Source organism: Gymnoscopelus braueri, assembly GCF_963280865.1.
Source record: "Gymnoscopelus braueri genome assembly, chromosome: 15".
Taxonomy (NCBI): domain Eukaryota; kingdom Metazoa; phylum Chordata; class Actinopteri; order Myctophiformes; family Myctophidae; genus Gymnoscopelus; species Gymnoscopelus braueri.
The window spans coordinates 50,679,703-50,692,831 of record NC_137620.1 but is presented as its reverse complement, the minus strand read 5'-3'; the positions used below and the strand labels follow the sequence as shown (position 1 = coordinate 50,692,831).

At 39.5% G+C, this 13,129-nt stretch overlaps 1 protein-coding gene across 2 annotated transcripts in view; it reads left to right on the top strand.

Moving 5' to 3' along the window:
- The window catches only part of eno3 (enolase 3, (beta, muscle)), a 22,123-nt gene extending 10,550 nt beyond the window's left edge, over window positions 1–11,573 (top strand). Inside the window, exons 7-15 of one of the 2 annotated variants that reach the window (XM_080451139.1) lie at window positions 101–217; window positions 871–976; window positions 2,411–2,608; window positions 2,888–2,964; window positions 4,523–4,647; window positions 5,355–5,463; window positions 5,884–5,942; window positions 8,691–8,783; window positions 11,503–11,573. In XM_080451139.1, coding sequence (XP_080307265.1) covers window positions 101–217; window positions 871–976; window positions 2,411–2,608; window positions 2,888–2,964; window positions 4,523–4,647; window positions 5,355–5,463; window positions 5,884–5,942; window positions 8,691–8,763 — 864 coding nt within the window. In that variant the 3' untranslated portion in view covers window positions 8,764–8,783; window positions 11,503–11,573. The remainder of the gene's footprint in view (window positions 1–100; window positions 218–870; window positions 977–2,410; window positions 2,609–2,887; window positions 2,965–4,522; window positions 4,648–5,354; window positions 5,464–5,883; window positions 5,943–8,690; window positions 8,784–11,502) is intronic. The other variant, XM_080451140.1, reaches the window with a different exon arrangement.
- The last annotated feature ends 1,556 nt before the right edge of the window (window positions 11,574–13,129 follow it).

Here is a 13,129-nt window from a genome sequence, read left to right as displayed (position 1 = left end):
TAAAGTTAGATGTTCATTAAACATGTTAATACATACCAGTCATTAAAGATTATCCTCCCCTCCCCTCTCCTCTCCTCTCCTCCTCTCCTCTCCTCTCCAGGCCTTCAATGTGATCAATGGAGGAAGCCATGCTGGTAACAAGCTGGCCATGCAGGAGTTCATGATCCTGCCCGTTGGAGCCAACAGCTTCCATGAGGCCATGAGGATCGGAGCCGAGGTAAATAACTCTATAAACACTTTATAATATATATACTACTACTATATACTCTGTGTAACTGCTGTATTATAACTCTATGTAATGCATTTCTAGGTAGATATTCATTCTATGTTGTATATTTCTAGGTGTATCATAATGTAATATATTTATATGTAATATATATTTCTAGGTGTATCATAATGTAATATATTTATATGTAATATATATTTCTAGGTGTATCATAATGTAATATATTTATATGTAATGTATATTTCTAGGTGTATCATAATGTAATATATTTATATGTAATATATATTTCTAGGTGTATCATAATGTAATATATTTATATGTAATGTATATTTCTAGGTGTATCATAAAGTAATATATTTATATGTAATATATATTTCTAGGTGTATCATAATGTAATATATTTATATGTAATGTATATTTCTAGGTGTATCATAAAGTAATATATTTATATGTAATGTATATTTATAGGTGTATCATAATGTAATATATTTATATGTAATGTATATTTCTAGGTGTATCATAAAGTAATATATTTATATGTAATATATATTTCTAGGTGTATCATAATGTAATATATTTATATGTAATGTATATTTCTAGGTGTATCATAATGTAATATATTTATATGTAATATATATCTCTAGGTGTATCATAACTTGAAGAACGTGATCAAGGCTAAATACGGTCAGGATGCCACAAACGTAGGAGATGAGGGCGGCTTCGCTCCCAACATCCTGGAGAACAATGAGGGTGAGACAGGTTTTCATTCATTAAAACAATGAGGGTGAGACAGGTTTTCAATCATTAAAACAATGAGGGTGAGACAGCTTTCATTCATTAAAACAATGAGGGTGAGACAGGTTTTCATTCATTAAAACAATGAGGGTGAGACAGGTTTTCAATCATTAAAACAACGAGGGTGAGACAGCTTTCATTCATTAAAACAATGAGGGTGAGACAGGTTTTCATTCATTAAAACAATGAGGGTGAGACAGGTTTTCAATCATTAAAACAACAAGGGTGAGACAGGCTTTCATTCATTAAAATAATGAGGGTGAGACAGGCTTTCATTCATTAAAACAATGAGGGTGAGACAGGTTTTCAATCATTAAAACAACAATAAATAATACTATTATATTATAGCTCTGGAGCTGTTGAAGACAGCCATAGAGCACTGAAGTCCTGACTTCACTGCCAGTAGAGGGCGCATTCCGCAGGTTCATGACTTTACTTTTTGTATTGATATCCTCATTGGGGAATCTTAGATCGCTTCATATAAGAACTGTGTTCCAAAAATAAACACACCACCCTGGTGTTTTTACTCATATGGATATGAAGCATCGACTGAAGGTGTAAATGTACACATTTACCCAAAGAGTAACACAATATAAACACTAGAAACGAGTCAAACAACCCAAAGACTACATTTCCCATGAACGCGGCTGCTGTAGGGACAGTGATTTCAGACCCGGAAGTAGTAGTTCTTATAAGACTTTTAAGGCAGAATTAACTCCATTTTCGCCAGAAACAGGCTGTATCAAATATGAATGAATATCATAAACGATGCAGAGCCACGCCCCTGACAAAAACACCAGGGTGGTGTGTTTATGTTTGGAACACAGTTCTTATATGACGTGATCTAAGATTCCCAAATGGGGATTTCAACACAAAAAAACAAAGCCACAAACCCTGGAACAGTGCCCTCTACTGGCCCTCTACTGGCAGTGACGTCAGACTTCGGTGCTCTATTGAGAAGGCTGGTTATCTAGATAAGATCATCATTGGGATGTTAACGTGGTATTAACATTATGTTAATGTATCAACAGTATATTAATGTTATATTAACATTATATTAATGTTATATCATAGCTCTGGAGCTGCTGAAGACAGCCATAGAGAAGGCTGGTTATCCAGATAAGATCATCATAGGGATGTTAATGTTGTATTAACGTTATGTTAATGTTATATTAATGTTATATTAATGTTATATCGTAGCTCTGGAGCTGCTGAAGACAGCCATAGAGAAGGCTGGTTATCCAGATAAGATCATCATAGGGATGTTAATGTTGTATTAATGTTATGTTAACGTTAGGTTAATGTATTAATGTTATATTAATGTTACATTAATGTTATATTAATGTTATATTAATGTTATATTAATGTTATATTAATGTTATATCATAGCTCTGGAGCTGCTGAAGACAGCCATAGAGAAGGCTGGTTATCCAGATAAGATCATCATAGGGATGGACGTGGCTGCCTCTGAGTTCTACAGGAACGGCAAATACGATCTGGACTTCAAGTCACCTGACGATCCTAACAGACACATCACTGGAGACCAGCTTGGAGATCTGTACAAGAGCTTCATCAAGGGATACCCTGGTAAACACATCTGTTTATTATATAGAGATCTGATATAACACACACACACACACACACACACACACACACACACACACACACACACACACACACACACACACACACACACACACACACACACACACACACACACACACACACACACAATCTTTGTCAGTAATATCTCTCTCTCTGTCTCTCTCTCTCTCTCTCTCTGTCTCTCTCTCTCTCTCTCTATGTCTCTCTCTCTCTATGTCTCTCTCTCTATGTCTCTCTCTCTCTCTCTCTCTCTCTCTCCAGTCATGTCTATTGAGGATCCATTTGACCAGGATGACTGGGAGAACTGGTCCAAGTTCACTGCTGCTGTGGACATCCAGGTAAGACACAGACAGACAGACAGACAGACAGACAGACAGACAGACAGACAGACAGGCGTCTACATGAACACAGTTGGCCCGTGTTCAGGGGAGGGAAGCCGGGCGGGAGGAGGAGGGTGATGTATGTACTCCTAAGGGCTGCGGGGTCGGAGCCTGTTTTTGATTGATTGATTGAATATTTTATTAGGCGAAAAATGTAAAACAGCACATTTAGTATACTGTTACAGTTACATTTAAAATACTTTGTTTAAAACGTCCGTTCAAGAAAGTCCTTGCGGTCTTGTTTCCAATGAGGCCCTTGGTATTCAATCATAGACATATATAGTGGCACCACAGTTCAAATATCAATATATATGAAAATGAAAATAACTTGTGGGGAAAATACATAAAATCTCAAATTTGTGAATCTAATGTGATTCATGTGACCCCTACTTCAGTCAGTGAAGACCAGGGCTGAAAGTGACATATATTGAGACCAGTATAACTTTGTAAAAAAATATTGGTAATTTGCCAACACATTGTTTTGTGAAATAAATGGGTTATATTTCACAGATAGTTATTATTGTACTACATTAAAATAAAATCATCCTTAACCTTCAAGTTCAATTCTTTCTGTGGACTTAATTTTATTATGGCCTTCCTGCCCTGGCATTCGGCCTTTGTGCCCTAAAAAAAATGGCAACACCAAAGGCCAAGTGGCCTTGCCCCTAAAATGACGAAATTCCAGGCCTGGTTAGTTTGTAGATTTGGATTATTATTACAGAACATACATTAACCACTTCAGCCCTACATTTCAGCCATTAGATCTACAAGCACTTTCATTTGCGTTCTATGCTGCTCATGCAGTCCTTGTTCTGTGGACTTTGATTTAAAAAAAAAAGGTATAGAAAGAGGCTTGTGTCTTGTCATGTCATTATAGGCTATATTATAGAAGGTATATGTCTATTTATTAATTGATTAATTTAAGTAAATAAATGGATTCGTTAATGTAATTTTTGATTGATTGATTGATTGAATATTTTATTAGGCAAAAAATGTAAAACAGCACAGTTACATTTAAAATACAGCTCACCGGGAGGGCTGAGGACATGGTTCCGTTGATGTCAACCACTTGTTTTTTATTTATAATCCTATCTTATAATTTAAATGTTTGCCCATCTCTGTGTCCCAAAAATAATTTGTGGGCTAATGATAATAATAAATAAACAAAATCTAGATTATTTAATTGTTCAATTTTAGCTTTTTTTTTTAAGTAACTAAAAAGTAATATGTAATATTAATATATTACTGTTGCTCAGACAGTAATATGTAACGAAATGTATTACTTTAAAAGGAAGGTAATAAGTAATAGTAATATATTACTAAAATAAAGTAACTTGCCCAACACTGGTTCTATAGGTCGTAGGTGATGACCTCACAGTGACAGTAGATCTATATAACATAGTGATGGGTCTTAACAGTGTGATTATGTTCTATAGGTCGTAGGTGATGACCTCACAGTGACAGTAGATCTATATAACATAGTGATGGGTCTTAACAGTGTGATTATGTTCTATAGGTCGTAGGTGATGACCTCACAGTGACCAACCCTAAGCGTATCCAGGCTGCAGTGGAGAAGAAGGCCTGCAACTGTCTGCTGTTGAAAGTCAACCAGATCGGCTCCGTCACAGAGTCCATCAAGGCGTGAGTAGACTTGTAGATCTATCTATCACCGAGTCCATCAAGGCGTGAGTAGACTTGTAGATCTATATGTCACAGAGTCCATCAAGGCGTGAGTAGACTTGTAGATCTATCTGTCACAGACTCTATCAAGGCGTGAGTAGACTTGTAGATCTATCTATCTGTCACAGACTCTATCAAGGCGTGAGTAGACTTGTAGATCTATCTGTCACCGAGTCCATCAAGGCGTGAGTAGACTTGTAGATCTATCTGTCACAGAGTCCATCAAGGTGTGAGTAGACTTGTAGATCTATCTGTCACAGAGTCCATCAAGGCGTGAGTAGACTTGTAGATCTATCTGTCACAGAGTCCATCAAGGCGTAAGTAGACTTGTAGATCTATCTGTCACAGAGTGACAGAGTCTAATGTGTCTTTTCGGTTGTAATAATGTGTCTCTAATGTGTTTCCAGGTGTAAGCAGTGTGTAGTAATGTGTGTGTCTTTGTGTTTCCAGGTGTAAGAAGTGTGTAGTAATGTGTGTGTCTTTGTGTTTCCAGGTGTAAGCAGTGTGTAGTAATGTGTGTGTCTTTGTGTGTTCCAGGTGTAAGCAGTGTGTAGTAATGTGTGTGTCTTTGTGTTTCCAGGTGTAAGCAGTGTGTAGTAATGTGTGTGTCTTTGTGTGTTCCAGGTGTAAGCAGTGTGTAGTAATGTGTGTGTCTTTGTGTGTTCCAGGTGTAAGCTGGCTCAGAGCAACGGCTGGGGTGTGATGGTGAGCCATCGCTCAGGAGAGACTGAAGATACCTTCATCTCAGACCTGGTGGTGGGACTGTGTACTGGACAGGTGATCACCATGACAACACTACACCCACATATACACCACCTTTACACCACATATACACCACCTTTACACCACATATACACCACCTTTACACCACCTTTACACCACATATACACCACCTTTACACCACCTATACACCACCTTTACACCACATATACACCACCTTTACACCACATATACACCACCTTTACACCACATATACACCACCTTTACACCACATATACACCACCTTTACACCACATATACACCACCTTTACACCATCCATACACCTCATGCCGTTCACATCAGCAACCAAAACAACCAACATCATCAATGCAGAGTCACTGTTCAAGTGAATGGAAAGGGTTAAATAACACTGGTTGATGCTAGCGTGAACTGTCTGTCTGTCTGTCTGTCTGTCTGTCTGTCTGTCTGTCCCTCAGATCAAGACTGGCGCCCCCTGCAGGTCAGAGCGTCTGGCCAAGTACAACCAGCTGATGAGGTGAGTCATCATCATCATCATCATCATCATCATCATCATCATCATCATCATTCTCCATGACAGATAAACGTTAGATTGTAAACACCTTTATCACCATGGAGACTACATGTATAGACTGGTTAGCCCACACACACATATATATATGTATACTAACTAGTTAACTGGTTATCCAGTAAACACTACTAGCGTCGTGGAACCCTGGTTATCTAGTAAATACTTCTACTAGCTACATACAAGACTACATTTATAAACTAGTTAACAGGTTATCTTAGTACACACTTCTATACTAGCATGCATGAAGCGCCACGTGTACTAACTAGTCCACTAGTTATGTAGTACATACTTACAAATCTAATAAACACTTCTAACATGGAGCACTACATTTACTAACTAGTTAACTGGTTATATCAATAAACATTTATAACATGGAGCACTACATTTACTAACTAGTTAACTGGTTATCTTAACACTTCTCTGCTAACATGGAGCACTACATTTACTAACTAGTTAACTGGTTATATTAATAAACACTTCTAACATGGAGCACTACATTTACTAACTAGTTAACTGGTTATATTAATAAACATTTATAACATGGAGCACTACATTTACTAACTAGTTAACTGGTTATATTAATAAACATTTATAACATGGAGCACTGCATTTACTAACTAGTTAACTGGTTATATTAATAAACATTTATAACATGGAGCACTACATTTACTAACTAGTTAACTGGTTATCTTAGTAAACACTTCTCTGCTAACATGGAGCACTACATTTACTAACTAGTTAACTGGTTAAACACTTCTCTGCTAACATGGAACACTACATTTACTAACTAGTTAACTGGTTAAACACTTCTCTGCTAACATGGAACACTACATTTACTAACTAGTTAACTGGTTAAACACTTCTCTGCTAACATGGAACACTACATTTACTAACTGGTGTTTAATTTCCGTATCGTGACGTATTTTCAAGTGGAACGGGAATTGTGCGTGTCTCAACCAATCACAGCGACGGGGGCGGGCTCAACATGCATCTCAGCCAATCACGGCAATGGGCGCAGTGTTGAACTGGCAACCTCCAGACACTGGCTGTCTGCACGTCTTTTACCCAGCTATGAGAGCTCTTTTTAGGGCATGCCGAGTACCGCGACCCGCCTGGAGGTCACGCTAGATAAACCACAAATTAAAACATAAATCATATCACAGAAGGCAGTGCTGAATGGAGTTCCTGTCTCTGCGTTGCCTATTTCTCGCCTCAAGTGCTTTCAGAAAACACATTGTAATGTACTGTTTAAAACGGAACTAAAACTAGATCATTTGTAACGCGCGGCAGCCGCCATGTTTGTTGACATTCAACATACAGCACCGCCCTCTAGTGTCTGTCTGTCATAATGAGTTGTTGCTCTGTGTGGAAGGTTGATTGGACATGTGCATGTCATGATGTTATTGGTTGATTGGACAGGTGCATGTCATGATGTTATTGGTTGATTGGACAGGTGCATGTCATGATGTTATTGGTTGAACGTGGACGGTACTTGCCGATATAATCATGCATGCCGAGAAAAGGGTGAAAATGTTTTTTTTCCCAGTTCGCCTTTAACTGTTATGTTGTAAACCTGTTCCCTACTAGCATCTGGTCACCTGGTTAGGGACCGTTCAATATTTGTGGGAGGGGCCATTTTAGTCCCAGGGAGGATATACTTTTTAATTTGAGTCCAGAGGAGGGTCATATAAATTGGAATCAATCAATTTTATATTTTTCGTTTCTTCAGTTTGTTATTGTATATACTGTAAAGGCTATGTAGCCTTTAAAGTATATACAATAACAAACTGAAAAACGTAAAATGTTCCAAGAAAAGGAAAATGACATTGAAACCTAATCTAAACCGCCATTAAAATAGTTTGTGGACTTCCAGTATAGGACTCACACCTTGAGTCCTGTTTTGAAGCCCGACTAGTATCTCTAGGAAGTCAGATTTTTACCAAAGCTGTCTGGATTAAAAGCAAGAGTTTTTAAATCATTTACCCACAGGGGTTGGGTCATTCATTGACCACAGGGGTTGGGTCATTCATTGACCACAGGGTCAAAGAAGACCCATTTCTCTCAGATACATTTTTTAATGTCAGATCATTCTAGGATCCTCCAGTGACTCTCATTATAAATATGGAACGGTCTCTTATCTTGTAAACACTTCCTACTTTTACTAACTGGTTGTCTTGTGAACAGTTCTCTACCGGAGGGGTCTTCATCAGGGGGTCCGGGACCCCTTGGAGGTCCTCAGAGTCACTGCAGTTTACAAACAAATGTGTAAACAAACAAACTGTTGAGTTACACAACACTGATGATGTATCTATCTAAGACCCAGTCAGTCAGATCTGGTGAAGTAGCTTTGAAGTGAAGGTGAAGACTTTCTCCAAGGGGTCCTTGGCCTGACAACCACTGAAGACCCTCCTCTGTCAGCATGAAGACCCTCCTCTGTCAGCATGGAGACCCCTCCTCTGTCAGCATGAAGACCCCTCCTCTGTCAGCATGGAGACCCCTCCTCTGTCAGCATGGACGCCACGTTTGCTGCCATGCGTTGTGAGCTTGTAGATCTAACAAACCGGTCATGCTGCACATCATGACGCCGCCGTCAGCGCACGACACCGTCGTACGACGACGTCTAAAAAAAAACGGCGAAAACGGTGAGCCGCCGAGTCCTGACCTTTCTGACCTTGATGTTGACCTTGTCTCCAGGATTGAGGAGGAGCTGGGATTCACTAGGGCAAGGTTCGCCGGAAGAGACTTCCGTCACCCCAAGATCGTCTAGAGAGCTGTGACACCATAGAGGTGTGAACGAGTCAATACGATTCACCTGCTCTCCATTCTGACACGTTCACGATTCACTTAATGATTCCATTCAGCCATGCATCATGATGCGTTCACGATTCACTTAATGATTCCATTCAGCCATGCATCATGATGCGTTCACGATTCACTTAACGATTCCATTCAGCCATGCATCATGATGCGTTCACGATTCACTTAATGATTCCATTCAGCCATGCATCATGATGCGTTCACGATTCACTTAATGATTCCATTCAGCCATGCATCATGATGCGTTCACGATTCACTTAATGATTCCATTCAGCCATGCATCATGATGCGTTCACGATTCACTTAATGATTCCATTCAGCCATGCATCATGATGCGTTCACGATTCACTTAATGATTCCATTCAGCCATGCATCATGATGCGTTCACGATTCACTTAATGATTCCATTCAGCCATGCATCATGATGCGTTCACGATTCACTTAATGATTCCATTCAGCCATGCATCATGATGCGTTCACGATTCACTTAATGATTCCATTCAGCCATAAATCATGATGCGTTCAAGATTCACTTAACGTTTCCATTCAGCCATGCATCATGATGCGTTCACGATTCACTTAACGTTTCCATTCAGCCATGCATCATGATGCGTTCACGATTCACTTAACGTTTCCATTCAGCCATGCATCATGATGCGTTCACGATTCACTTAATGATTCCATTCAGCCATGCATCATGATGCGTTCACGATTCACTTAACGATTCCATTCAGCCATGCATCATGATGCGTTCACGATTCACTTAACGATTCCATTCTGCCATGCATAATGACGCGTTCACGATTCCTTTACGATTCACTTGCTAACGATCCGATTATACGAAGCATCTCCATGCATCTCCATTTTCTATATTTCTGCTCATGTCCGCTATTTTGTCGGTTAATACTAGCAATCAGAAACATCTTTTGAAGTCCCTTTGAAGTGCTTTGACGCGTTCAAGCGTAAATGACGGTTTTACGAGTGTGCTTGTAATAATGTGCAAAAATAAGGTTTTACATCATAGACTGTAAGACGGGGCAAACACCGTAAAAACCTCAGTGTTAATTTAACTCAAAGAAGAGGAAACCGAATGGAGCCACGAAGCCTCGTCCAACGACGGTGTCGCTCACTGAAAAACAAAACAGCAGATCTTCAAGCTCATAACGCGTCGCATCGCAATGTGTTGTGAGCTCGCAGGTCCGCTGTGTGCCTGTAGAGCTGATGTGTGCTTGTAGATCTGCCGTCTTCAATTGTGAGCTTGTAGATTTGGCGTTAAATTAACACTGACTTTTTTTGCCTTTGTAGTAAAACAGAGACATGTGCCCACATGTGAGCTTTCAAAATGCTAGCAGCGCTAACGCAGCAGCGGCTCTAACGCGATACGGTGCTATTATCAAGCCGACCTTCCCGATCGCAAGCTGACCTTAAAAGATGTAGCCTAAACTATTAGTCCATGCTATAGGCTAAAGCTTTAATGCTAATTCTATTTAACATAGTCCCCGCCATAGGCTAAAGCTAAATGCTAATGATATTTAACGTAGTCCACGCTATTAGGCTAAAGCTAAATGCTAATTCTATTTAACATAGTCCCCGCTATAGGCTAAAGCTAAATGCTAATGCTATTTAACGTAATCAACGCTATTAGGCTAAAGCTAAATGCTAATTCTAATTGTGACTCATTGCAATTTTGTGTTCTGGATTGATTTGATTGAACCATAAACTAAAACTATTTGTTTTAAAACTGTGTCATCTCCATTTAAAAAGTAACAAATGTACCTAATATTAGCCTAAAAGTAAAGTTTATTTACATGGTGTATGTTTTGTTTTATCACTTATTTATAGTGTATAGCATTAAATGAAGATAAATTAAGTAATGTAAAAAAAATACAGGTTATACAGCATATTGAAAGTGGGGTAAATTCCTTCACCTCAACAGGGTGTTTTTAACGACTTGTTGCTGATCTCAGCCTCACTCAGTCATATATCCCGTGAGCGTTAGCATAGCATGTAGCCTAGTGTTGTTAGCGCACAATTCAATGCGATGAAAGTCACTGTAAAATATAACATTTATAGGCTAAAATGGTTTAGATAACATCACTGTATCCACGCAGAATCATCCACGTCCACATTGTGATGCATCTCAAGGTCCTTACACAGCAGGAGTCACACAAAGAGAACATTTAAATATAGATATCTACATAACATGTATATACTGTACGCATAGCATTAAAAAGCAGCAGGCATGTACATGAGGTTAGAAATGTCCACATAGCAGCAGATATAATAATACTAATAATAACCATAATAATAATAATAATAATAACAACAATAATAATAATAAACATTATTTGTGTAGCACCTTTCATGACATCAAATGCAGCCAAATGTGCTTTACATAAAAAAAGAGAAAAATAACACAATATTAAACCAGATTAAAAACATGATCAAGAACATGTATGTATGTATGTATGTACGTACATGTATGTAATGCCAAATAAATCACAGGGAAACAACACTCCTGTGGTGTAAGGATCTTTAGAATGGATAAATATCCACACCTCTATCCATCACCCCCCCCCCCCCCCCTCCCTCATCACCATGACTACCGTCCCTCCCCAGAAATGGGACAGAGGGAGGTAAACAATAACCGTGGATCGTTAACCTTTGACCCGTCTCTTCTTCTCTCTAGGATTGAGGAGGAGTTAGGTGACAAGTCCAAGTTCGCAGGAAAGGACTTCCGTCACCCCAAGATCAACTAGACCCCCCCTCCCCCCTCCCCCACCATGACGACCCACCCACTGACAGCAACCCCCCCTCTCTCTCTCCAACGCCCCGCCCATTCGAGTCGGGGCACCGGTTGGAGGGGGGGGGCGGAGTCACAACCGCCCAATGAAATGATTCCATTTCTTCACTGTTGTTTTATATAAGAACACACACACACACACACACACACACACACACACACACACACACACACACACACACACACACACACACACACACACACACACACACACAGCACAGCACCTGTGTCAGTGTGAAATAAATAAAAAACATTAAAATAAAAAGTGAGTGATTTCTTCCTGTCAGGTGGTTTCGGTACAGATAGGTGATAAAAGGAAGAGTTTTAATCTCCATCAACTCATATGCATGGCATCCTGAAAACACAAATGTACCATTTATTCTTTAGAGAAATTAACCAGCTGACAATCAGGTTGGAACATGGACAGATTCTCAGGAGTCTAACAGGCTTTTCTGAAGAAGAAGGTCCTAGGTATTATTCATGACAAATTAGAATTTTACAAAATGAACAATTCTTCAGAAACATTGACTTAATCTGCTGGACTATCAGCTGTTGTTTAACTCTTAACACTCCGTTATAAATGGAGTCATTTTAACTAAACTGCCTGCAAAAAGTTCAGAAACATAACTTCGGCCGATGGTTTCTCCCCTTTAATAATACCAATTGGTATTGTGTTTTATATCATTTTCATCGTTGATTAGTCACCTTTACAACGAGGTAGAGCTTTTAAGGATCGGGAATTTGTGGAATGAGTAACCCAACTAAACGTGTGGGTAGCGCCCCCCAAAAATTGCCAAAATCTTCCAATATGCTTCTGTTGGTAATCACTCTTGTTTTGAGCAACCTGCCAGCACACACCTGCTGAGAGGAGTGTGCCAGTAGTCACAGGTGAGTGACTGACACCTGAGCATGGGTTCTGACACTTTGTTGAGTTTGTGTTGATGCTCCAAGCAGCAACACTGACCCCATGGAAATTGGTTAAGCCAAATGATAATAACCCAGATCATAACCCATTACAGTTACTACAGGACTGCCTAGCAGATATCAAATCTTGGATGAGCTCAAATTTTCGTAATTTAAACGACAGCAAGACAGAAATTATAATTGTCGGCCTCGATTCTCCCATTCCTCCCCCCGTCATCCTTGGTCCCCTTAGCTCCTATAATCACTCCTCTGTAAAAAAAATCTTGGTGTCACTTTAGATTCAGCATTCAAATGAGATAAACAGGTTAGCTCGGTCGTTAAAACCAGCTTTTTTCACCTCAGACTCCTAGCCAAGATCAAGCCCTATCTTTCTCAAAACGACCTCGAGCGGGTCATCCATGCTTTCATTTCCTCAAGATTGGATTATTGTAACTCTTTATATATAGGCATTGATCAATCACTGCTGAGGAGCCTACAGCTGGTCCAAAACGCTGCTGCCCGTCTCCTCACTGGGACAAAGAAGCGAGACCACATTACTCCAGTTTTAGCCTCGCTCCATTGGCTCCCTGTCCGTTTCCGAATTGATTTT